We start from the raw sequence: 27,771 nt of genomic DNA, 5'->3' as shown, positions 1-27,771 counted from the left end.
TTCTGCTTTAAGCCTTACACATTTGAAGGAAGAAATACCTTTATTTTATACTTACTTCTTTAATTACAAATGTAGAATTTTCAACAAGGTCATCAATAGTAGCATTCAGAACAGTGCATATGCTTGTTCCAGGCTAAAATGTTAAAAACATGGAATTCAAAATAAAGCTTCAATTCTTTAATTTAAGGAGGAGGAAGGAACTTCAAAAAGGCATACACTTACTGGAGAGAAAATAAATTCATATTGGAGAATACTACATATTTCTAAGCTCTGTTTCAATACGTGACTTCTTTGAACATAAGCAACCTTGCTGTCATCATCATCTTGTTCCTCTAATTTTAAGGAACATGCAGAACTAACTGCAATAAATATTTTTCATAATAAAAAAATTTATTCTTAAAGTTAAAAAAATATTCAATTATTTACTGAAATTTATCCCTGAATAATAAAATTCACTAAAAGAACATGTACCATATTTTCCTGTGTATAATCTGCGGATTATCTGTTAAAAAGGGCAAAGTTTATGAGGTGTGGATTATACACTGCTGCGGATTATCTGTGTTTTTTTCTTAACATCAACGCTCCCATTCAACGATAGAGACCGTATGCTGACTGAATGTTGTTTATTTTACATTGCTTGCATGTTAATTCTCACTGCCTGCCTGTAATGTTGGTTATTTTACGTTGCTTGAATGTTCCTTTTACGTGATTCAGGCCATGTAAAATAATCAGCATTACAGTGAATTAGGAAGCCATTAGCACAAGATAAGACGGTTTGCAACTTCATCTTGACTCTGTTTTTCAAGTAATTAGCATACTATAATCTTGATTTAAAGAAGAAATCATTACATATAAATTATACTTCAGATTAATTTTGATTATGCCTTCAACATAATTACCTTTTCACGTTTTTAGTTTAGTTGCTCAAATGGTATGTTAAATTCAAACTTTATTTTTTTTACATCGTATTATCTGCTTCTGCGAATTATAAGAAGCTTTTCTTTCTTCAAACGGATTTTAGGACCTGTGGATTATAGGCCGCCCACAGATAATATGCAGGAAAATACGGTAACGAATTATTTCTGATATAGAAAGGATATTGCATGTTTAGCACAGAGAGATAATCAAGGACAGCTGAAAAAGATATTTAACAATAAAGTAACACTTGCCAAAAAGTTCTTGTCGAATATAAATATTTCGGCCAGAAACTACCAAGAGAAGTTCAGAGCAGGATCTGAACAACACACGGTCCTGCAGCCAAACAGATATTTAAATAAGCTTTTGATTATTGAATGCATGATATGCTTTAATTATGCATAGCTTATTTTCCATGACGATTAATTCATATTTTTTTCCATAATTTTTACTTAAAATATTCAAACTGAGAGTAGATTTAAAGGTTTACTACCCAACTTTCACAGCAGGCAGTTTCTATACAAATTCATGAAATATTGTGAAATATCAACTTTGTACGTTAAAACGGATTGCTTCCACTTTAAATTTGTAAAATGTTTTTGCATTAATAATAAACAATGTATGCATCAAAGTGCTTCATTTTCAATGCAAACTTATTGAAATAAATATATATTTTTCACACCTACAAGTTGTATACGTAAGTTCTTATTTATTTATTTTTAATGAGAACAACAAATCAAATCAGTTCCATTGATGTGTCTGGATTTCATAGGAGCAGTTATCAGACTTTCTCAACTTGCTGCACAGAATATCATTAAATGTTTTCTGGATGGTTGCATGCTTCAATGATTCCAGCATGCTGGTGAGAGCTATTTGTCACAGCATATTGTTTGTAAAAGAACAACAGGCTCATGTTTCAATGCAAAAAAGAAACTATATACATGCAAGTGCTAGAAATTCAAACTTAAAGTGCTGTAAATCAAAGAATACACTTTATTTTAATTTTAATGCTGATTTTCAATCAAATGACAAAAAGTGTGTAAGAAATGTAAATACATAAAAAATACAAAATAATTAAATAATAATGATAATTTAAACCAAACTTACCCACAACACTCTCCAGAAGAAAGACGGGCAGGACAGAATTGGCATAATACTGAAGCTCAAAAATGAATGGCAAGCTCATTGATGGGTTATAATAGAATAGTCTCACATTACTGTTGGCATGACCTGAAGACCACTCCATTCGAACTGTGTCTATACTAACAAGATTCTTCCCTAACAATTGAGCGGCTCTTGTAACTAAATCAGCTGATTCTCCATTGAAGCTGATATTTTTATTTCTCTTAATCAATTCTTCACGAAGCCAGTTCATGCTATGTACAAGTTGATCAAACATGCATCCCTAAAGAAAAATTTAGTTAAACTATGATGTAAAACAATGAGTGACATAGACGCATGTTAAATGTTAAAGCTAAGTGCATTATAAGACAGATAAAATTATGCTAAATTACCTTTCTGTGTTTTGTCATGAACAGAAAAGCTAGAAGATTAGTTGACATGAGAGAATATGCATTGAAAGCATCTAAAGGAATAAAAATTAGAATTATATTTAAGAAAGACATCAAAAAATGAAAAAACACAAAAGACAAATACAGTGGAATTTGTTTAATTGGACTGACAGTTAATTGAACCAAATACAAAAGAAACAAAACAAATGACATTACATGTGCCTAATTTCACACTTATTGGGACAAATGAGCATAAGAAAAAAATGCTACATATCACCTGCATCAAGGAAATTTAAACAAAGTCAGTTCCCAAATTAGTGCATTTGAAATTATTAGCTCCTATAACTTTCAGTCATATCCAACAATATTTTCAGGGAATGTAAAACATTACTCCCACCAAATGGTGGCTCTGTTAAGAGTGGGCCGGTGCTGACTTCATAGTTCAGTAAAATGTTTAATTTATTTAGTCTAGTTAGCATGCAGTTTCAAATGTAAATTATTTTTGTCATGAGAATGCAGCAAATCACAATACATAGTTCTTACATCGTTGAATGAAATTTGGTAAGATTTTGAAAAATATATTACTCATATTCATTATATTGCTTTGACTGATAAGTATTATGTTAGGTTTGCTTACAATTTTTTCAATGAATAAATTTCATAAACATAATTATTTCTTTTGTACATATGCTTGCCATGCTGTATTTCTCTCAATTCTCACATAGCATTTTAATGCGTTGCATATATCATGATTAGGTCTTTCAGCATAGGTGATGTTTTCTTAATTAGATCAACCAGTTGTTGGAATCAAACTGAGCCCGTCTCAATGTGGTCTGATTAAACGGCATCAACTACATATCCAAACTGAAAGCTGAACAGGATAAATTATTTACTATACAATTTGAATGCACAATTTTTAATATAATACCAGCTAATTTGAAGTATCTACATCAAGATTTTCTTTAAATGCTCATCAGAAATCTTTTCTTTTTTTTTTGATTAGGTGTTATGAATTTAAATAATAGTGAGCTAAAAATTTAAAAAAAAATTAGATTCAAACTGTAAATCTAATACAAAAACATGTATCAGCCAAATAGCAGAAGTATCAAATAGCAATCTGCTGTTAGTAGCAATATTTTGTAATTATACTGAGGATTGCTTCAGAGAAGCAGCTCAAGTTCTAGTCTTCTATTCACGTTTCTAGTAAGAAAGCTAATGTATCTTCAAAAGGAAGAAAACTAACAATAAATGTCAATAGAAATGAGTTTCAACTTGGAGATCAATCATCAAGTTGTTAGTCTTGCCCAATGCAACAAATTACTTGGCAAAAGTTTAGATAAAACAAAATTGTACATTATAATGAAATTCAAACTATTAAAATGCACTCATGCCAAAGTAGAAACAAATGTATATTACCGAAGACAACATAATCAGCTAAGTCCTTGATCAATTGTCTATGATCCTCAGACACAATTTCCGTTCCATATTCTGATCTGCGACGTGATTTCATAGTGTGGTTAAAAAAGCATTGGCTTTGTTGAACAACACAAGGTTGTAAGGTTTGTACAGGTGAATTGTAAGAGTATTCAGCAGCCATCAAAAATTCCTGAAGTGCAAATATTTTATTATGTCAACAACAAAGTAGAGCAAAACCAAATTTTGGGTTATTAATAAAACATATAATATTTCATTATCTACAGAAGTAATGAACTTAGAAAATTAACTTTAACACATTAGCAGAGAATAAATACATAACCAAGTGGGCTATTCTCAAATAAAGGTCAATTTAATGTCCTTGACCAAAAAATGTCAGTTAGAAGAACACGTTAACCATAAAGGTCTCAATGTTTTATGAATATTTTCCTTCCAAGTGCAAGCTTATGCACCAGAATAAAATCAACTAGGTTTACTTCATTGTAAAATTTTAACTACATTTAGAAAACACATAACAAAAGGAAATAATAAAGGAATAAAACAATTCTTAATTTTTTTTAAAAAAGGAGGAGAGATTTTTTACCTGTGGCGTAAAATTCTATTAAGGTTCATTGAGTTGGCTAAAGACTTATACAGATAATTTTTCATACCAGGGAGCGTTGGTGGAGTGAGTTCTATACCGGTTAATTTTCTTTTTTCATGTATAGTTTTTCCTAGGCTAAGTATTTATATTTATTGTAATAAATAATGTAAGCATAAAAAGTCTTATTTGAACAAAATATTGGGAGGCCTTAATTAGTGAATATATGTACCAGTGATAGCCAAAATTATAAGTAAAAAAGAAAAATCCCCAAAATCTTGACTGCATTTAGTCGGAAAGTTATGAATATTTTATGACTAGAAACTGATGGTAAAAGAAACATTTTTAATTAATTTTATTAGAAATACATAGGAATTTCATATTCATAGAATAAAGTCTGAACTTGGACATCCCTGTAATATGGACGAAATTATGAGGACAATTCGATTTGATTCTTCTAAAAAGCAAAATTTGCTTGCTTTTTGTTCTGCACACTGCACTACATAACGATATACACACTTAGTAAGGGATTGGGGACATCACATTCTATTTTTAGTCATACTGCTAGGTCTTAAACTTGAAGAATTAGAGAAAAGGAAAGTGGTTGACTGGAAAACTTCATGACTGACTGTCTGTCAAATAAAAACAAATCTGAATAGACAGAGATTGTTCAAGTTTTCTGAAAAATCTCAGCAAATAAGGACCACAAAGACGAATAGGTAGGAAATCTTCTGTTTCTGTACATGTGAAACACATAATAATAAGACGAGCTTGTTCCAAACATCAGGAGATGTTAGATACGAATTCATGTTACGATGCAGTCCTCTAACTGTTTGATACGTTTTAGAAAAAGAGAAAAAGTTTAATGATGTGAAACTAATGTCACAACCGACTCTTAAGGAATTAAAAAGAGACCAAGGGTTTTGCTTGCTAAAAATGTGTTGTTATGGATAAAAAGTGGGATACTGTACTCTTTTCTGATCAGAAAAAGTTTAATTAGGATGGTCTAGATGATTTTGCTACTCCTGGTACGATCTTTGTGAAGGAAAAAAACAAATCTCAAAGCATACATTTGGAGATGGCTCAGTAATGGTCTGAGGAAGTTTCGCAACTGACAGAAACTGTACCAATATTTTTTTTGTGCAGGACAAAATAAATTCTGACAGTAATGTTGATATGTACTGAGCAATATTTTATTAAACAAAAAACACCGTTAATTACGAGTTTAAACAATTTGTTCCAGCAGAATAATGCCTAAGTACATGTTTCTCAATCCTCAAAATAATTCCTTTGTGCTTATTTTTAAAAAATATGTACTGACTGGAAAAAAGGCTCGACCTAAGTTTAATGATCTGAATGAAGTTTAATGAAAACTTTGTAAGGCATTCCGGCACTCAAAGTATGAAAAAATGGTATTTAATATCAAAACAAGCAAGAACTTATTTTCTCCATCGAAAAAACCAGGACAAAAATTTCCAAGCACATTCTTAAACTTCCATGAAATCAAGACTGATAAAAGTGACTGAAAAAAAAGGGAGACATTATTGATTACTAGGGGTTTTCAGGGCAAAATGCTTGTTGTCCTTATAATTTTGTCCAGTTTTAACAATGACATTTTAAAAAAATCACGGTAAATTTATATTTTGTATTTTCAAGTGTTCTGCATTCCACAATGATTTCCAGCATAAAAAGGCATTTTTTGCATAAAGATCATTGATATATTTCAGAAATATTTATTTTACTGTGCAATTTTCTGTGCATCCATATAATTCTGACCACCACTGTAGTACTTTTATTTTGCCTGTATGTAAAAGGTCATGTTTTTTAGTCAATTTCAGATTAGCAATAATTTTTTTTGTATTTGCTTTCTTAATTACAATAGAATTTTTCAAATGCTTTGATTTTTACTTAAAAAAAAAACTTAAGGTTTCTTTCTTTAATTTAGTGAATGTGTAAGTTATGTTTTTTGTACATTCTCCTACTGGTTTGAAACAAATTCAATTAAAAGTTGAAGTTTTTTTAAAAATAATAATAATAAATAAATTGCTATAAACGGAACTGAAAAATGTTTATTCTCATTTAGTTCAAGAACGTACATTATTTATATAAATTAAGGTACTGCAAATATTATTGGTTTTGTTGAATTTATGTGAAGTGGTGGGGGAGAGCTAAAATTTTTGGGAAGGGGAGAGTTCTGAATATACCGAATGAAGTCCCAATTTTACGGAATGATAAAATTTAAGCATGCACACATCTTCATACACATAACATCTACTGAGGAGGAAAATTGAGCATCACTGAAAACAAGAAAGTAAGAATATGAAAGTTGCAATACTGTCTCCTAATTTGTCGAATCAATTAGTGAAATGTTCCCCCAAATGACCTCCGGTGACTTCCCATAGGGATAACGCTGGGGGGGGGGGATTTCTTAAGTTCGTCAAGGGCGCCAGATCCCCTAGGTATGCTACTGGTTTCATCAATAGATCTATTTTAGAAATTCTAAAGTAGTTTTTCTACCTTTTATAGAGAAGTTTGATAAAACCTCATTTGGAGTGTGCTGTTCAGTTTTAGTCTCTCTATCTTTAGAAAGATATCAATTTATTGGAAAGGGTTCAAAGAAGAGGTAGGAGGTTAGTAAATGGGCTTTCTAATTTATATAATAAGTATAGGCTTAGATTGTTAAATATGTAGACCATTCCATTGAAAAATTGGCATTTAGTTCTGTACATGACACTTAATACATTTCAATAAAAATAACAATTTAAAAGGGATTGTTACTTAACAAAACATATACAACATTTCTTTCATATTTTAAAACTGCGCAAGCACTTGATTACATTTCATTCACAGAGTTTAAAACTATTACTTTTTAATGAAATATATCAGTTGCCACATGCAGGTCAAAATTGGGACTCTTACATGGAATGGAGTATGACGGAGGAGAGTATGACGGGATATGATCCTGTCAGTCATTTCAACTTATTAAAATGGAGGATGTTTGTAAGCTAAATTTCTGCACAGATGGCAAAACTGCTGCTTTAAGCTTTTCAGATCTCAAGCAACTCTTGAAAGAAAATATTACTAGTGCAAGAGGGTAGTAGATATTTGGAGTACTTTACCAAAAGCAGATGTTACTTGCAATGGGGTAAATAGTTTTAAGAGGGCTCTTGATCTTCACTGAGAATTGATAAACTGACTAGATGAGCCTAGAGACTGTTGCTGGGCTTCACTTTTGCATTTTGTATTATAAAGGTTTTAGCATGAGTTGTCCTTGAAGAGAGAATCTTACTTGATCATGAAAGAAAAAAAAATCACCATTGCAGTTACTTTCCTCCTCAGTAGTTTCAATAACTTTTTAAACTACAACAGTCAAGCCCGCTTAATGGAATAGCCAATTTTCCACAAAAAATTATTTCAATAAGGGGGATATTCCATTAAATGGGACTAAAATCATACACATCAACGGTTAGTTCACTGAAAAGTCTTCGGGTGGAGCAGAGTGGGGAGTCTCGCTGAGTACACATCAACAGTTTTACATTGAAAATGTATTACATTAAGTGGGATATTCTTTTAACCGATATTCTAATAAGTGGGCTAGACTATTATAAAACTGATTTTATAAAAAAGATAATTGAATGTGCTGATGACTCACTTATTAAGGTTTCAGAGTCGACATTTCCAACCAATGAGGCATAACCTAACTACATTGATTAATCCAAGCAAAATGTAAAATTACTTTTTATTTAATGGGTGAAATTTTTCCTAAAATAATTTTGTTACAAAACATTTTTGTGCAAATTTCAAACATATACAATTTTAAAGAAATTTTTCATACCTTAAGAGAAAAGGGTGGGCAAAAATCAACTCTGACAGTTCCAAAGTTTGAGTGTAATGTTCTCCAAATGCCTTTGATTGCAGAAGTAAAACTTTCCATCTGTTTTGGCTTTCCCTATTCAAGTAAGATTTTTTACATACAAAACAATATATCAAAACATTTTTCAGTAAAAATAATAACTAGAAATCAACTGTGCTTTTTTTCTTTCTTTCAAACATTACTGTCTTACATTACACATAAAAGATTATTTACAATGACGTTCAACATTCTAGTGATAACAACTCTTATTTTGACAGTATAATATAAATGAAACTTCATTTATGAGTAACTAATTTAAGCACATATAATTAAACTAAAATGCAAATGCAAAATTTAAATATTTTCAAAATTTACTAAAGAGTAACTTACTGTCTGTTCTGATACAAAGTTTCCATCAAGCAGTTTTTCATAACTCATAGCAATTGGAACAATGTACGCATCTTTGATGTTACCTAAAATAAAGAAGTTTCAGATATATGCAAAAATTTAGTTTTCAAAATGATGGTTTTCTTTTAAAACAAGTCACTGAATGCGATATTTGCTAAAATACAGGAAAAAGTTCTAAGTGCTATTTTCACAGAATCACATGCATGTGTATGAAGAAAAGTAGTAATAATACATTCATACATATGCATTATCCCTATTTAATGAGTTTGCCATGCCTTTATTTTAAATTTATTCCAGTGATGAATTTTACATTAACTTTAGATGGATTGTGATTAACAGAATGAATATATGCACAAACATACAGATGAAATGGGAAATTAAAAGATAAGATTACATGGTCTAAGAATCTATAAAAATGCACACACATTTTGATAAAATTTTAACTAAAACGCCCACATAAAACCATAAATGTTGCAGAATTGCATTTAGAAATTAAGTTATTGGCAAAAAAATCAAGAAAACTTAAAATAGAAAACATTACAACAAGAAACTTCAGTCGCCTGTTTTATATGCACACTTTTAGTTAAAAAAAAAAAAACCTTGGTTTTAAGGAAAAATGGATGAAAGAAATGAAAGTTAAATGAAAGACAGAAATAGAAAATTATCCCTTCTCAGCTAATTGGTAGCAGATAAAGAGCTGCTAGTTTTTATTTTTCAGAAAATTTTTAAATGCTTCTTTTTAAGTGCTGTTAATGTATAGATTTTGTTGCATCAAGCAATAATTATATTTTTCGATTCAAAAGGAAATGGACCTGGTTGACAAATTGAAAACTGAAGCAGAATTCTTCTAAACGTAGTAAGATAGCCAAAAATCAAGATTGCAAATGGATGAACAGATATAAATGATTTTGTCAAAAGAAAATTTCAAAACATGATTTTAAGAACAGCAATCTTGGGCAAAAAATTAGAAGCGGAGCTCATGCAGGTGTGGCCAATATTCAAGTTTTTGTGGTACTAAGAGTTTTTTTGATTGTCATCAATCTATGAATTTTTATTTTGTCAATCAATCATAAGATATTCATGCTTGAAGTTAGCATGACATTCAACTTTTGCTTGTGGAAATACAAGACTGCAGCTTACCAGACATTAAAGTATCAACAACAATGGAAAGTAATCCTGCTTTTGGCAACACAGCTTTTCCTGTACGTGATCTTCCACCTTCAATAAAAAACTCCAAGCTATGACCTTCTTTTAAACTCTCCTCCATATACTAAAATTACAAAAAGAATAAATCATTTAACTTTGAAACACTTGTTATTACTGTAATTTTTAAAAATAAAATAAACACTTAAAAAAAGTGATAATATGTTTGTTATTTATTTAATATCATTATTTTGTGGCTATTAACACATTATATTTAATTCAAATGACAAATTTCTAATCACAATTAAGGTACAAAGCTAAAAAATAATTAGTACACACATATGAAATAAACAGAGCACAAAAAGAAGAGCAAGTTCCCTGTCTGAGGTATTTTCAACTTTTGTTATTTAAAAAAAAAAAGCATTTTACAACTAAAAAATATTACTACAGTAACGCCTTTGAAAAACATGTACAACAAACCAAGAGGAAAAACAATATTTTAAATTAAAGATAATTACCGTGTGAAGAACAGCTCTGTACACATAGTCTCGTTGACCATTTTGGGGATCTAATTTGCGTTTTATGAAGAATGCACCCAACCCTCGTAAGAGAGCACTAAAAATATCAAGGTAAAACTCACTACCTGCATACATTAAAAAGATTTTAAAAATTCTTTAAAGATGAAGAATAAATGTAAAGAATATAGAAATTAATAATTTTGCACACAGACAGAAAAACAAATTAAATGATGACCAAGAAAATAATCTTCAGATGAAATTGGGAAAAAATCATTTTTAATTAGTTAAATTCACTTTATTTATGTACTCCATGCATATAATATCAATGTAAAAAAAAAAAAAAAAGAGTCAGCTTTTCTATTTCACTCATTTCAAAAAATTTGAACATTATATCTTTTATGATGGACTTTATATTACTTGTCTCATTTAAAAAAAAATACTCTTTTAGTTTATTATTTTCATTCGCCCAAATTTTATAACAATAAAAGAAAAAGTCAAACAATTTCAATTAAAAGCAAACTCCTAAACTGTAAAACAGTACACAATGAAAATTCCATTGAATGAAATTTCGATTTAAAGATTTCCTCAATTTAATGATACAATTCACTGGTCCAAGTTTGACTGCTTTGAATGATAACTTTTCCCAGTCCTTTGACAATCGTTAAATCAGATTACACTGTACAACTGATTATAAAAGTTAATAAAGATGATGTAAAAAATTAAAAAATGCACATCTCACAAAAGTACATAAAAATTACTCCCACTCAAAATATTTTTTACCATCATGTTTACCTTTGGATTTCCTAGCGCAGGGTTAAAAATGATTCCCCTGAGACAATTACATTTTTACAAAAGCTTGAATAAGTTTGGCAAATGCAAAAGTATTATACATAGAAATTCTTACTACACATTTTCATTAAATCTATACAGTATAACAGTGATAGAAAACAAAAAAATTGCCACAAATCAAAGAGTATTGCAGTATTACTGCTTTCAAACCAACTTACCCAAAAAATGGAATCATTAGGTTATTTCCAGCTGCAACTAAAGGAGCTCTGAGACCATTCATGTATAAAATGAATGTAACAAGAATGTAATCAAGATGACTGCGATGAAGAGGCAAATAAATAATGGGCATTTTATTCTGAAAATATTTTGAAAATTTCATGAAAATTAAACACAATTGTCAACACTAAAATAGCTATTTTAAAAAGTAAAATAACTAGCAATGACAATATCTAGAATAAAGGAAAAACAAAAATGTTTTATATAGGTTTAACTAGCAGTGCAAAAAAAAAAAAAAAAAAAAAAACTCATCAAAAGAACCAGCAGATGAAAACAAAAAGTTTAAAAATTCCCAGCCATAAACAAAATTTTAAGTTTGTAAATTTTCTAACACTTCATAAAGAAATAATTTGTTTTGTGCCTTTTGTTCCCTCATGACAGAAGTTACTTCAAAAACTTGGATGAAAAATTTTAAAAAGTAACAGCAAAACTTTTTAAATGAATAGAAAAAATAAAACTTCCGCAAAGTATTAGTACATTTACTTTGTTTAATAATGCTTTTCTTCTTCTTTCTTTTTAAGATATGTAACTTAAAATTGCTTCTTTGTGACCTAAAATTGTCAAAATCTTAAAACTTGTACAACCATTTTTCCTAGTGTGTGTAGTATTTTGACCCACCACTGTACTGTTACATATACACATACGTACTAACGAGGAAATAATATAACATAGAAAAAACTGTCTAAATGTCCGGGGAAAAAACTTTACATCATTCTATTAATTTATTTCTTCAATTTATTTATTTTAAATAATTCGTATTGAACTCTTAATTCAAGCATTCATAAGTATCTATAACACAGAATTGTCAGACTTTTTTTTTTCAACACACTTTATGTATCTCACTTAACTAAATGAATATCAATGAAAACCATACCTCAGATACTTTCTTTACACTTTCAATCTGATCTTTGCGGACTTCAATACCATCCAGCATTTTCCCAAGGAGTTTGTACATTACCCAAGCTGCAATTCTATAAAGATTAAAAGACACAAATGGTGTAAAGAAATTCCAGAAGCAATCATTAGTGAAATTTTTTGCAACATAAAATAGGGTACCATTAAATAGTCTGAAACTTCATGAATGACAGAAAAACAAAATGATTGTGTATTAAATTTCAAGTGAAAACGTTCAAAGCATTGAAGATTTTCCCTAGAAATTTTGGGGAAGGATGAATTTAGCAAGAAAGAGTGACATAACATCACACAGCAAAAAATACCTTTAAAATGCTTCTGACACCATTGTTGCCAATCCTTATGTAAATTGTCCCCTTAAATCTAAATATGACCACCATTTTCCTCCATCACATCCCACTTTTTGGAAATGGCATCCCAGATTTTTTTTCCAGTTTGCGACAATTTTATAACCATGATTTTAATATGGAGGGTAAAGGAGCATTATATTAATCAATAACATTCTTCTGAAAGGCAAGAGAGGTGCAAAGTTCAAAGCATGAACAATTGGAAAAAGTTCCGAGACCCATGAGGGTATTCCTCCCTAAAATATTTTTTAAATTATCAAAACCAATCTTTTTTTCTTTTCCTTTTTTGTTCTAGAGGTTTGTTTTACAATTTTTTTCACTGAATTTTCAGCATAAAATCAGAGAATCAAAAGCACTCCAGTGAGCCCCAATCTGAAAAAAATTTCCCATTGTAAAACAAAATTGAAGAAAATATTGAAATCATAGTATTTTGTATAGTCTGAGTTGCATTGTAGGATTCCAATAAAGAACTTTCCTGTTTTATTCCACTTACATTCAGATATAATTAAGATTAAAACTGAACTTCAGTAGGCTTATAATATAGCATTAATGTGTATTTATAATTCTGAGGATGCACAACCCCCATTGTTTTTAAATAGATCCAGAAGTGATAAAGATTGTGTGCAGTGCATCTCCAGAAACAAAAGTATATATATTAATGCTAAATTTTAAGCATAGATAAGTTCATTTTTAATCTTAATTATGCCAGTTCCATCAATATAATTAACACAGGAAGGTTCTTCACTGGAGATCTGTGATGCGACTTTGACAGTGCAACATGTGATACTTCCTTTTTTTTACAAAGTGAACCTTTTTTTCTGACATGAGCGAGTTCAAAACTCTGGTTTTACGCTGAAAAATAAGTGACAGAATAAGTTCTATAACAAAGAAGATTGGCTTTGATAATTTTTAAACTCTTTTAGGAACAGAATATCCTCATAAATCTCCCAACTTGCTTCAAATGCTCATGATTTTGAACTTTGTACCTTTCTAGCTCCTCTGAAGAATGTTAATGGTTAATATAATGCTTCCTTCCCCACCAAATAAAAATAATGGCTATGAAACTGTCTAAAACTGAAAAAAAAGGGGGTGGGGCACTTCCAAGGAGCAAAGTGCGATGGGGAAAAACAGTGATCATATTTGGTTTCAAGGGGTTATTCTCCATAATAATCCACAAGAGTGGAGTCAGAGCCATTTTGAAGGGTTTTTTTTTTTTTTTTTTTGTGCAGTGTGTTTGAAAACATAATGGATTTCTTTAAAGGAAAAAACGTAAGAGTGAATCGTAAAATTTGTTCAATTAAGTAATTACATGGTTGATATTTATTTCCACATTAAATTATAAACGGGTCATTCCTCTTCAAAGCAAAGAAGAAAAAAAAATATTCAGATTCATGTCAAGTAATTTTAATAAGATTTACAGGTTTGAGTCTACCCATGTACTGATAGAAAAAAATATTTTTAAAGATTTTTTTGACCATTAGTTTTTTTGTCTGAGATTCACTCAAGTACTCCAAAAATTTTTAGTACTCACAGAAAATCATTTTCCAGCTACTATTGGAGCTAAAATGTCGTACTACATGTTGAGTGTAAAGATCATTAAATAAACTTTCACATATCTCACTTGTCAAGGTTATGTGATATAAGTGGCATAACTATGGGGGGGGGGGGATGGTCCTGTCCTAACCAGACATGAAGACCACATGGTATATATCTTTTCTGCTTCTGTGATAAAAGTACACAAGTTCTCGAAACATCAAAAATCCAAACAGAAAAACAGAATTGAATGTTTATTGCAATGCAACCAAGTGAAAATAATGCAAAATGTGCTCAAAAAAGTAAATTGAGTGGATTGATTGTTTTAACTGTTTTCTTGAGAAAATGCTGCAAATGTGCTGTTTTTCAGATCCAGTTTTCAGCGCAAACATGCTAAATTTTTTTTTTTTTTTTTTTTTAAATGCAGTTTTAGGGCTTTTGAAATCATTTTTATTGGAAGATGCAAATAATTATTCAACAATCTATTTTAATTTTGAGAGCACAACGCAGGCCTAAATCTGGGTACCCCCAGATCCCACAATGCAAGGGGGCCCAGGTCCTTAAGAGGCTCAATGGCCCAAGAAATGAATTGAAAAAACTAGCACTAAGACTTATAACATTGAAAATATGCACTGCTGGCCACAGTAGAGGGGCCCTACAAATTTTGTAGCCAGAGGGGCCCAAATGCATATTTCCGGCCAGGCAAATAACAGGAAAAACTAAACCTAATATAAAATAGGGCTGTTATTATTCTTACGAAAAACAAGTTATTTGATGCAAAATTGTCATTTTTAGCATGTATGCTTTCATTATTTTTTTCAAACTGCAAATACATTGCTTAAAAATCAAAATCTTGAAAGACCACAGTCCCTTGTATGACCAATCCGCCCTAAAATCTTGGTTAAAAAAGACAATCCTTCCAAAAATTTTAGCCCTACTTCAAACACGGATTCAGTAGGGAATATTGCTATAAGCAAAAATTAGCAAAAACAAAGTAACACTCTTTAAAAGTGCAACATGTAAACGCTGAGAACACGCAAAAATAAATCATTTCACTCATCAATAAAAAATTTAATTCTTGCATAATAGGATTAATGCAAAAAATAATAAGATTAATCTTACTTCAAAAGAAAAGATGAAATACATGATCTCATTTGATGAAGAACATGCACTGCTCTCTGTTTATGGAGTATTTGTGTTGCAGTTATGCCAGAATCTAATGTGTCCTGACCTAAAAATATTCCAAAATAATTTTCTGATGAAAAAATTGCAAAATGCAAGGTGGCAAGATTACAAAATACAAGGCATTGTTCCACATAAAATTCACTAAGATAAAACATTTATATTTTGTTAAATCTGCAATAAAATATGAAAGAGTAAAGCAGAGCCTGAAAAAAATTCTGCATTCAAAACTCACCTTTCAAATCTTCCATAACAGATGTTTTAATGGCAGTTTTAACCCTGTTTGAAGAAATAATAATATATTTGTATGAAAATAGCACTGATAAAACTACTTTAATTAAAAACACAAAAACATATAATTCGTCTGTTAACCAATCAACTTTTAAGAATAGGAAGAAGTTCCATAACAGTTAATCATTTTGTTTTCTTTTTTTTTCCTTTGGAAAGATCCGATTACAAAAATTTGTTCAGCAAAACAGTGGATTACAAATTAACGTCCATGAGATTAAATATGTCATCTACAATCCCATTTTCCAGAAAACGTACAACATGTAGTAAAATTCAAATATAATGAAATTGTTGTAATTTGTAAGCCAATTCAGTTGCTACAATTTATTATCATTATATTCTTCAAAAAAGCATTCCCACCCCCTTTTGTATAAATTTTAAAATCAAACTGTTAATAGAACAAGCATACTAAATCCATAGGTACATTGAAAAAAGAGGGGGGGGGGATGGGAGGATCTCTGAATAAGAAAAGCAATTTTCCTCAAACCGATTAATCCCAATTATGTTTTTTTAAACAATTGTTTATGCATTTCAAATAAAAATTTAACTAATTTGCAATTAAAGTACAAAATATGTAAATTGTCCAACAAAGAATTTATTTCTAATGATAGAATGGCCACTGAAATAGTCCTTATGCATTGAACAAAAAAAAAAAAAAAAAACTTGCAAAATAAAGTTTAACTTCTAAAAAATTAAGTAGACAGATGTAATATCAAAGACAATAAAAGCTAACTTCACAAAATGCATCTACAAAATTTAAAAATAAAGTGTTCCATTAGTACGGATTTTCCCCGCTTTTTTTTTTTTACCAACCAAAATGGTATTTCTAATGTGCACTTGAAAAACATTCATTTTGAATTTCGAATAAAAGCAAAAATATTTCTAAATCCAAGGTCAACTAACATTACTTTTAAATCAAACTCTAACTTAAGTGTGAAAATCTATTCTTCTGTGTACTACAGGGTGGCGACAGGAACGGCGAAAAATAGATCCCTGATTTTTCCCTGATCTCCCTGATTAAGTTCACTGAATTTCCCTGATTTACGTTACCATAGATAATGGTTTTATTCCTTTATCCTACCTGAAAATCATTGCATATTAAATAAAATGCAGTTAAAACATTTTAAGCTGTTAATTAAAAAAATATTTTTTGAAAATAAGCTTTTTTTTAATGTTAAAATAGTATATTAAGTTAAAATAGTATATTATCTATGAAGAAATATTATAGAAAATCTAAAACAAATACTTTACTTCCAGTAACCTGTTAACCTAAGAATTCTAAGAAATTATTAAAACCACTCTTAAAGGCACATCTAATCATGATAAAACTAAAAAAGTTTATTTGGAAATAATTATGAAATGAATTTTCAAGCAGCATAATTTCATAGTATATAACTTGTTTTTAAAATAAAAGAAGATGGCAAAAACAAAGTTGATTTTCATTTAACACTCAATTTTAGTAATTAAATCAAAAACTCTTAAGTAAAATACCTTTTAAGCTCTTAGCAGTATCAATTTTTAAAAAAAAAAGATTTTTTTCCTGAAATCGTGATTACAGTACGCTAGCTACTTCAAGAGAATGAGTAAAGGCGATGGAGCAAAGTCTTTAACGGCGGCTTCCTCTTTGCCTGTAGGGTTGTTTATTTTATGTAGCATGGAACGCCTGGCAGAAAAATTCAAACTACGTAAAATAAACAACTTTATAGACGCAGAAGCTTAGGAAGTTCATCCTGTGGTTAATAACTTAAGATTCAATACTTTGACCTTAAGGGAAAAAAATGCAAACATGTGTCAGTGTATAATCGCACTTCAATAATTTTACTTTTGTTTAACAAACAATTGGCGGAAAATGCATAGGAAAAAAAGGGTATTTAATTTTGCAAAGCAAAAAAAAAAATCTTTGTTTGGTCAATTTTCCCTGATTTTTTATTATTTTTTTGAAATTCCCTGATATTTCCCTGATCAGTAAAGTTCCCTGACTTTTCCCTGATCTGTCGCCACCCTGTACTATCACTGTAATTACTTTCTAATAGCTCTGCTATACGCAAAGCTTGGATTTTCCCCCAAGATTTTTAGTTTTCAAAAAGGCTCATGGGATTTTGTATGACATTCTTGACTTTTGGCAAGGGCGCCCATATAGGGGGGCAAGTTGGGGCTCAAGTCCCCCCTAGAAATGAGAACTTCCTTGCTTTTAGTGCTTTTTTCTTTGCAAAAATGTATAAAAATTTCTTTTCCAGCCATTAATGAATAAGTTATTAAAAATGTCAAATTTTAATATGTCTAATCTGTACTGAAATCTATTTCTATGGGGAAAATATTCCGCTAAAGCATGAGGAAAATTTTTGAGCCCTCCCTCCCCTTAAAATTTTGCATATGGGCACCCTTGACTTTTGGGTTATATTGCAGAAAGTAAAATACTAATTGAATATTTTAACAATTAAAACAAAATACTTTTACTGTAAAATATAATTTTTTGGTTTCTTTTATGCACATGCACTGTAATTATATTTAAAAAATTTGTTGGAAGGAAGAAAAAAAAAACCTTCCATGCTCCAACAATGGATGTAATTTACTTTACGTCAAAATCCTTAAAACAGTATAAAGCCAGGACTTTTTTTTTTTTTGCAGCAGCAGCAGATGATTGTGGTTTTTATGCTGTTTTTTCAGAAACTGTTCTGAAGAAATAGATAATTATTGAGTGATAAATTTTGGAATTTAGAATTTTTTTTTTTAACTTTATCATTTTTAAGACTGAGAACTGACCAACTACAGCAGTAGCAATCACACTAAAATGTGAATACATTTTAAGAACTATAAGTTAGATGATCTTGGTCTTTCTTGCTCAAAATGTTATGTCAGCCTAAATGTGGGCTTATTGAAAACTCTCACTGGCAGCCCTGGCTATACATAATGATTTTTAAGCAGTTCAGTAAACCATGATTCAGTAACTACTTGCTAAGCAATGGTGTTTTGCAACAATTAAAAATAGTAGTGTATTTTCTTTTCTTCTTTCTTAACTAGACAAATTATGCTCAACAGTTCAACAATCATAAAAAACTAATGAAATAAAAGTTACCTTTCAGCTGCGAGAACTTTTTCCGATACATCGGTGTAGCAAACAGAACAGTCCCGTTGAAGTATAAATGAGACATGATGGAAGAATCGATTGAATATAGATGCATTTCTGAAAATAACATTTTTGGCATCATCAAGCTTAAAATAATAGCAGTTACAGTTCATCAATACAAAAATATCATACATTACATTTTAAACAAAGCTTACACTTGCACAGTGTTAAGAAAAAGTTAAATCAAGAGAAAAAAAATTATTTGAATCATAAGAGCATTCAAACTATTTATTTACAAAAGTATGAACAATCAACTCTCGATGACTGGAAGCCTTATTACTCAAATATTCCTTTACATTGAAGTTTCCCTTGAGTCCCAAACTCTTTAGAAGGCTGTGGGAACTTCCCATAACTCGAGGGTTTTAGTAAATCCCTTGGGACTTCGAGTTATCCAGAGTTGACAGCACAGATATATTTTTTAAACTGACCATGGCCTTGAAATTTTGTTATTTGAATTTGTCCAGATTTTTCTTAATGGGAGGAGGGGGAAGGGTAATTGATACAGCCAGATGCTTAAAATTAATTGTTAATTTCCATTGTTTGTTCAGCAAAAAATTTCGAAGAAGGGTGCTTTCAACTTAGCTCTCCCAATTCTACGAATTTTTAGCATTCAAACCAAACATTAATCTTACTTATTGATTACTTGGCAAATTAGAAAGTAACAAAAAAACAATTTGCTTTGAAGAGCTTTTAAAAGCAAATGTAAGTTTCGAACGTGGAATTATTTATAACCTTCAATAGAAAAGGCAAGAAAATGAGTCAAAAAAAAGATGAATTATGTAGATTTCCAAAATACATAATAAATAAATACAAAATAGTTATACAAAATACACGTTGCATAAAATCTATATGATTTTATGTAACATATGCTCAAAAATCTACTGCAAAAAAAAAAGAAAAATCACGTTTTTTGTTTTAATAATTTTTGTAAGTTGTACCCTATAAGGTTGTAAGAATTATTACTGAAAAAAAGAAAAGATTGCAATAAAAAATTAGAAAAAAAAAACTGATTAAGAAGAAAACAATCAATTAATCTTTTGAGAACTAATGTCACATCTATACCCCCAAAGCAGAATACTACTAAATTTGCGACGTACGTCGCAGAACAGATGCCTGAGCTGCAGAACAATTCTGTTCAAATGTGAGAGGAAAGCTGACAAATTTTCTGCAGAAATTCTGCAAATTTCATTGAAATTTCTGCAGAAACCACGGTGCCGAAAATTTGCAGAAACCGCGATGCCGAAAATTTGCAGAAACCGCGGTGCCGAAAATTTGCAGAAACCGCAATGCCGAAAATTTGCAGAAACCGCAATGCCGAAAATCTGCAGAAACCGCGGTGCCGAAAATCTGCAGAAACCGCGGTGCCGAAAATCTGCAGAAACTGCGGTGCAGAAAATCTGCAGAAACTGCGGTGCAGAAAATCTGCAGAAACTGCGGTGCAGAAAATCTGTAGAGTTTGCAAATTTCTTAAAATTAGTAGAAAATCTAAAATTGTCTCAAATTACGATAATTTGGGGGAAAGCTCGCGATGCTGAATTCGATTAGTCCTTTGTAGGTTTTTCCCAATCGATCTTCATCCACTTCAATTTCCGCCATGCATGTTTAGGAAACATGCCAACATGTCCATCGCTGGAAATTGCGTGTCTTGTTTAAGATTTCAATCCTTTTGCATCCAGAAAATATTTTAATTGTTTTGAAGTGTTTTATTACATGCAACCCAAACTCAACTCATTCTATTTATTATTTCAGTAATTTCTTTGTTTAGTAACATTATTTTAATTGCTCCTTCATGCCATGTAAAATTAACCAAAAAATGTGGTTTGACACCTAGGTTCGGATTTTTATAAAATTTTGTATCTTTGCTCTTTCTATGCATTTTGGAAAGCATATAAACTATTTTTAGAGAATCCCAATCGGTTTAGGTTTAACACCTTGTTAAAGTTTTTTTGATTTTATAGTTTTCATGATCAACTAATTTTCCAAATTCAGTGCTCTTTAATTAGTCATTTGGTTGAAAGCTGTGATGTTTCCGGAAATCTCATTTCCACAAAAATAAATAGTAACAGTCCAGTTAAAAAAAAACTATGTGAAATGATTTTGATTTTTGCCACCCAACTTGTTTAAAATGTCACGTTTTTTCGCGTACAATGCTTAAAGTACTTGCAGAATAATTTTAGTCAAACATTTTCCGTTGCAGAACATCGTCAAGTATTCTGCTTTAGGGATCTATACCTTCTGCATAAACAATTTGCTTTGTTTATGCAGACTTGGTTTATGTCACTTGGTGCATTTGACGAAAATAACCAACAGCACTGAATGACTGATTCACCCCATACATATGCAGTGCTGTGATCAGGGAACTCATACAATTGTTACGCAAAAACGGATCGAACCAAAAGTTGCATATTATATAGGTGTTTCCATAAAAAAAGGTTCAGCAGTGGCAAGTGTAAATTATCACCGGGCCAGTACATCCCTGCACTAGTTTGCTCCAAACCGCTCAGTTCCCAAAATGTAAATAATAATATACGGGGGGGGGGGGGGGGGGGGGGGGGGGGGAGAAATTAACATTAAATGTATTACACACTAACATCAATACCGGATCGATGGTTTATTGAAACTGGGACAAAAATTTCAAACTAATGCCCTGAAACCAACTTCCTTTATGTTTTTCTATCAAGTTTCAATGATAAAAAACACAGAAAGAGGATGATTTTGTACCGCCTCTCCCTCAAAAAAGTTGCCACTCAAGGCAAGGGCCAGCTCATAGGAATGAACACTAGGATGGAAATCATATTTTATAGGAAAGGCAAGGACAAGATAAAAGTTTCATTTATAAACATTGTAATTCACTTACATCATTTAACTCAATGACAGAAATTTAACATAAATGTATGAAAAATGAGCTATGAGTAAAATGGAATACTTTATGATTTATTTTAAATCAGTGGTTTAAAATTATAAATCTACAGCACTTACTAGCTCAAAAGCACCAGTACATTATATATATATATATATATATATATATATATATATATATATATCATTTATATAATGTAAATAATATAATACTCCTTTTTTATTTTATACTCATAAAATTATTAGTAATGAAACAATTTTAATATAGATTAAAAATGTCTAGTTGAAAAATTAAAGGTTGATCAGAAAAAAGGAAAATGTTTCTGGATGTGCATCAACTATTGATTTTTTTTTTAATTTCTGAAATATATTAAATTTTTAAAAGTAGTTAAGCAAAAAAAAAAAAAAAAAAGAGTAAAGCAGCTAATGCTAAGTAATTCAATTAAAATTAATAGAAATTAAAAGCAAAATATTAATTTTATAAGACATATAAGTATTATATATCGCAATATCCACAAAAAGTAACGAATGTTTTTGAATAACTTTTTCATGTTTCAATTTTACAAGATATTTTATATTTATGAACATAATACTGTGATGTTTATCTGTGGTTTATTTGCACGGTACACATATATACATGTATATATGTGATCAGTTTTACAGAGCACATGAATATAAAAGTCAATATCCAATATAATACAGCCAGTATCAATATTAATTATGTTACATTTTATTTCTAATGCATTAAATTATGACATTTCACAAATGATTGTAAAAATCATTTATATTTAAATGCCATTCAAAGCACGTAAATTTTTACATGAAATGTATTTTATGGATATATTAATGAAACATTAATTTTATAGTTGTACTGATTGAAAATATCGGATAAAATTAAAATATTTGATTCTTATCAAAATATCGTTATTTTCGATATTTTCATATTTTCAAACCCTGGGTAGCCTACTCTTATAAGGTTGCAATGTCATGAAAAACAAAAACATTACGTACACTTTTACTATATATATTACTTTTTTTTTCAATAGTTTCACACAAAATTTGCTTTTTCATGTAAAATCATCAAGAAGAATATTTTAACACTACTAATTGGTATAATTAAAACATCCCATTATTCTGAAACAAAAATCAGTGCATGGGTCATTATACAAAAAACGTAGGTATTTGAAGTTGGAATTCATGTACAAAAAATCTTCAATTTTTTTAAAAGAAAATTTATTGTTCCTTTTAGGCACCTTTTTAATCTCACATAGTTAGTCACATTCTTTATTGGTTATTTTGTAACTTTCTTTTGTAGTTAAAATTTTGGATGTGAACGGAGGGTAAAACGGATAGTAAATATATATTTTAAATGTTATTTTCAAACTTTTAATTTAAATAAACAGTGCATCTTGCATGAGGAACATGATTTGAATTGATTAAAATGTACACATCTTTCTTAAAATGGATTTTTAAAGAAAGTTGTATGCTCCATTTCTGATTATATATCCTCCATTACATCTATACTTATGTACAAATACTTATACAAATACTTATGTTTTGCTATGCACATTGTGTTGATTTAGGGTTAATGCAACATGTTACTTAGAATTTACTTTTAAAAAAAGCGATTCAATTTTAACAGTAATTTTTTTTTTGTATACAAACAATTCTTTCCCTTTTTAATCAAGAATGGAGGATACACTAATTTAAGGACCTATTTGACTTCAAAGAGAATAATGCTGAAATTTTTTTTAACTAAGTTCTTTAGCTTCACTATGAAGACCCAGAGTTGAATAGGGCTAACTTGTGATTCTAAACCACTGTAATGAGCTGCCAGTACTGCCGTCTATAGGAAATTCTATTACTTAATTAAATCACTGAACGGAAGATACAAGAAATACGGTGACAGTGATTCAAAAGATTATGAATGCTAGAAAAAAAAATTTATAGCATAATTCTTTTAAACTTTTAAAAAAACATCAAATGATTCAAATTTCACTGTTAAATCTGTTATATTTTTTTGTATTGAGTAAATAAATGAAAAAGTACATGGGAAGAAATGTGTTGGGACATGTAACGGAAGCATACAAGTATTCCTCCGTTCAGTGAAAGAAACATTAAAATTTTTTTATAACATTATTAATTTGTATTGATCATTTTCTAAATCTCATAAAAGAGTGTTTAAAAATAATTATTTTTGAAACTAACCACCCTGGACCTAAAGAAGCGTGTTTTTGTAGAATGACCCCTTCCCCCCCCTATACTAATAATGAGAAGGTAGTTTTCCAAAATTTATAAGCAAAAACCTTCCTTTTTAAATTGAAAATTAAAAGAACAATTCAAGATTCTCTCAGCAAGGGTACAAACTTTTCCAGCAAGGACGCAGCTTGACCTGGCCTCCCTCTGGCCGCGGCTCTGGGCCGGCTTCCTTCCCCATAACCATAAACTAACATGATTTAAGCTTGAAGACTATTTCAAATACATGTATGCTATCTAAGCCAATTTATGGATATTTTTTTCCAAATATTTGAAGTTTTATGATCGATAACTCATGAAATTTTTCTGAATACAAAATAAGTTACATAAAATCTCATTTCCAGAAAAATAACTAAAAACTTGCAAGAAGAACTTTGGCAAAAAATGATAAACTGACTATTTAAGGATGTTTGTTATCAAAAATACTTCATGATAGCATATTTGTATACAATATCAAAAAAAGGAGAAACTCTTTTGTTTTTCCTTTGTTTTCCCAAGAACATTATGTTCAAATCTCATCTGTACAATTTGAAAACACTTCAAAATTTTAATAACATGAAGTTTTAAACGAAGGATGGGGAATCTGCATCTTTGTAAAGTTGCCTTACGAGTGATTTAAAAATTGCATAAATATGTTCAATTACATAATATGTTCACCTTAGGGCTCTAGTAGTTTTGCCGCCCTAGGCAACATTGACAAGTGTACCCCCCCCCCCCCATTGAATGATAATAATACTATAAAATAATAATTCTTAAATAAAATAAAAATTATAGCAAAGTACTTAAAATTTTAGTGAGTTTTTAGTTAAATTCCAAACTAGATTTTCATATCCAAACACTGGTACGTACTTCAATCTTTTAGTTATCTTTTTCAGCATCAAAGTAGTGCATCTTATGGCACTGAAACAGGATGTTAATATTTTCAAACGATTTTTCCATCATGCAATTTGCAGTCTCTGAAATTAAATTGAACTTCTAGTTGAATTTCAAACTATTTTGCACATCCAAGCACTGGTACACAATATTTTTTTTCTTTTTTTTTTGGCATTGAAGCTGTGAATCTTATATAGCGATGAAACAAATATTCATATTCGGGGGGGGGGGGAATAAGTTACAACTTTGCAATTTGCCGCCCCTAAAATCTGCTGCCCTAGGCGGCCACCTAGGTTGCCTAACCCAAGAGCCGGGCCTGGTTCAGTTAGTACAGTTTTGGCTATGGTAGGGTCAGACAGGGCAGTTATGGGTCAAAATACCATAACATCTTAAAATTTTCTAAAGTATAAAAGATAAAATTATTTAACTTGGCATGGAGTAAGCTTACACAATTTAGAAATTATTCAAGTAATCCCTTTACCTAAAATTACATTATTATTTCTTTTATTTAAATTAAACGAGTGATCAGGAATTACACCAAATCGGGGCAATTATGGGTCACACATAGGGTAAATATGGGTCACCCCCTTTTTTTAAAGTAAGCCATGTCAAAAGTAATTAACTATTCTAAATTATCATTTCTTAGCCCAGAAAGAGATTTTTTAATGGCAAAATGTTTTATGTTTAAGAAATAACATGTTATAAATGAAATAATTTGTTTCTTTTACTAGTCGACTACAATTGGTTATTGCTCTTTGCTCTAAGCCCACGATTTGGTGAAGAAATTTGTTTAATATTTGTATGCTACCTTCATTATTAAGGTTTCTATCAACTGCAACGATGTTTCTTTTCAATTTCAATTAACTAGACTGAAAAAAAACACTTATTTCAAATTACTTCTAGAAATGTCTCACTAGAACAAACTAAAATTTCCGACTCCTTGTCCTAGAAAATTCATTTCAGCCTTTTCTTTGTTCAAAATTTATTTTACTTTCCCATTGTAGACTATGTCCCTATCATCTATCATCATATACAACAAAGAATATCTGATTTTCAAAAACATAATGAATTCGGTTATAGCACCACCTTTTAACGCTTTAAAAACAGGATTGTTTTTGCAATTGTGTTATTGCAAATTCTTCCCTCTATTTGTCGCTGTCATAAACAGTTCCAAAATAAGTTCATTTTGCATTTAGGGGACGTCTTTATCTTCTTGTTGAAGTAATTTTTTTGTTTTTCAAGCAGGGTTTTGTCATTGACTGCATTTGTGAATTTGATTTTCTCTCGCAATTACAAAATAATCAAGTGAGTTTGATTTGTTATAACTATTGAATTTGTCTCCTTATTTGGTACTTAAGGGATTTGTATTAACTTGTTGCTTATTTTGGTTCTTGATGTGTACCGTACTTGCATGCTGACATAGTTTATCTTCAAAGCTGAAATTGATTTCTTAGCCAATAGGGGCATGATGCTTCAGCAGCAATAGAAGAAGATATATTATCTAATGTTGCACTTGGAGCATTAAAATTTCATTTTAAGAGAGAGTTTGGAACAGAAAAGGATAAGTTGAAGTTAATACTGATATTATTTACATAGAAATAAATAAGAAAAACATCTAAAATATCAGAAAATATACTCACCCAGAACTACCCCACTAAACTGGGTATAAACGAGCCTACTTTTATTAACTTTAAAAAAAAAAGAAAAACTGTATGTAGGTATGAAAAGCTTAGACCCATTTGCTACTGAAAAACAACACCAACAAAATTCTTCCTTCAACAGTGTTTCACTGACGCGAATTCTGAAAAAAATTATGATTTTCTGAGGCAATCTTTTTTTGATGATGTTTTTATAGAAGTGTAAAAACTCTTTTTTCTCTCTTATTTATAGAGAAAATAGAAATCCTAGAAATTCTGCTTATGCAACCTGTTTCCCAATTGTCAAATTTAATGTCCTTTATTAGAGCAAAAAAGGTTACCCCCCCCCCCCCATATTACACTGTGAGTGAACAATATGACTATATGCAAAATGTCTTTCTTACATTGGATCTTTAAGGATTATGATCCCAGGACACTACAAATATTTTATTAAGGAGCAAAATAATGACCTGGACATTGGGCACTACAATCCAAGATTTATTGTTTGAAAACACAAAACAAAACTATGCACAAACCTAATACAAGAAACCTAAACTTATGAGCAAAACATAAAATCTAACAATAAATAATATCAATGATATTCAAATTCCAAAAAGAAAATATTCAATACTACTTCAGATTAAAAGAATGAAAATGCGAAAAATTGCACGATAACGGGAAACGACTGCAAAAATTGTAAAACAATTTATTTAGAATTAATGATTTTACTTACCGATTTTCAGTGGGAACTTTCAACATGTTGATGTTTTCATTCGAATAATTGGATGAATTTTGAACCTGAAGAACATAATCAGCTTCATTTTACAAATATTTAATTAAGCAATGCACATAAAATGCTGCGCTGTAAATCATAATGTAAACATTAAATTCTCCACGCATGAACATAAAAAAACGCTGCAATTACATATTTAATGAGAAAATTGGTAATTTACAATACTTTCAGACACAGTAATATTTATAACTTCAATACTAACAAAGGAAAATCCCCGGCCATGAGATAAGAAATCAATATTCCACTAATAGCAAATTCTACTCATTACCACATCCACATTTAAAAGCCACAATAAAGATCACACGATTGCACCGGATCATTTCGTACACAGATCTCCACTGTGGCCATTCTTAACAAACAAAAAGCGCAAAATAATATGTGTGGCTCGTAGTTAGAGCAAAAATGTAGTTCTTAAATATATTTATATCCGTCAATACTTGATTCTGTCCTTCAAGAGTTTTTTTTTTTTTTTTTTTTTTTTTTAAGATATATAAATTTGAAGGCAAAATATTTGAAAGCGAGGAAAAAAACTCTGAA

The 27,771-nt window shown here is 30.2% G+C and overlaps 1 protein-coding gene across 1 annotated transcript in view; it reads right to left on the bottom strand.

Moving 5' to 3' along the window:
* LOC129231432 (glycerol-3-phosphate acyltransferase 1, mitochondrial-like) overlaps window positions 1–27,530 on the bottom strand; it is a 41,284-nt gene extending 13,754 nt beyond the window's left edge. Inside the window, exons 1-16 of the mRNA XM_054865746.1 lie at window positions 27,437–27,530; window positions 27,175–27,239; window positions 18,766–18,873; window positions 15,637–15,680; window positions 15,342–15,450; window positions 12,302–12,398; window positions 11,370–11,506; window positions 10,363–10,459; window positions 9,842–9,971; window positions 8,684–8,766; window positions 8,276–8,389; window positions 3,843–4,032; window positions 2,430–2,500; window positions 2,023–2,320; window positions 223–359; window positions 56–133 (exon numbers count right to left, since the gene is read on the bottom strand). Coding sequence (XP_054721721.1) covers window positions 56–133; window positions 223–359; window positions 2,023–2,320; window positions 2,430–2,500; window positions 3,843–4,032; window positions 8,276–8,389; window positions 8,684–8,766; window positions 9,842–9,971; window positions 10,363–10,459; window positions 11,370–11,506; window positions 12,302–12,398; window positions 15,342–15,450; window positions 15,637–15,680; window positions 18,766–18,873; window positions 27,175–27,200 — 1,719 coding nt within the window. The 5' untranslated portion in view covers window positions 27,201–27,239; window positions 27,437–27,530. The remainder of the gene's footprint in view (window positions 1–55; window positions 134–222; window positions 360–2,022; window positions 2,321–2,429; window positions 2,501–3,842; window positions 4,033–8,275; window positions 8,390–8,683; window positions 8,767–9,841; window positions 9,972–10,362; window positions 10,460–11,369; window positions 11,507–12,301; window positions 12,399–15,341; window positions 15,451–15,636; window positions 15,681–18,765; window positions 18,874–27,174; window positions 27,240–27,436) is intronic.
* Window positions 27,531–27,771: the final 241 nt, after the last annotated feature.

The sequence above is a fragment of the Uloborus diversus genome, chromosome 10, assembly GCF_026930045.1.
Source record: "Uloborus diversus isolate 005 chromosome 10, Udiv.v.3.1, whole genome shotgun sequence".
NCBI classification, from domain to species: Eukaryota; Metazoa; Arthropoda; class Arachnida; order Araneae; family Uloboridae; genus Uloborus; species Uloborus diversus.
The sequence above is the reverse complement of the archived record's forward strand: the minus strand, read 5'-3'. Positions and strand labels throughout refer to the sequence as shown.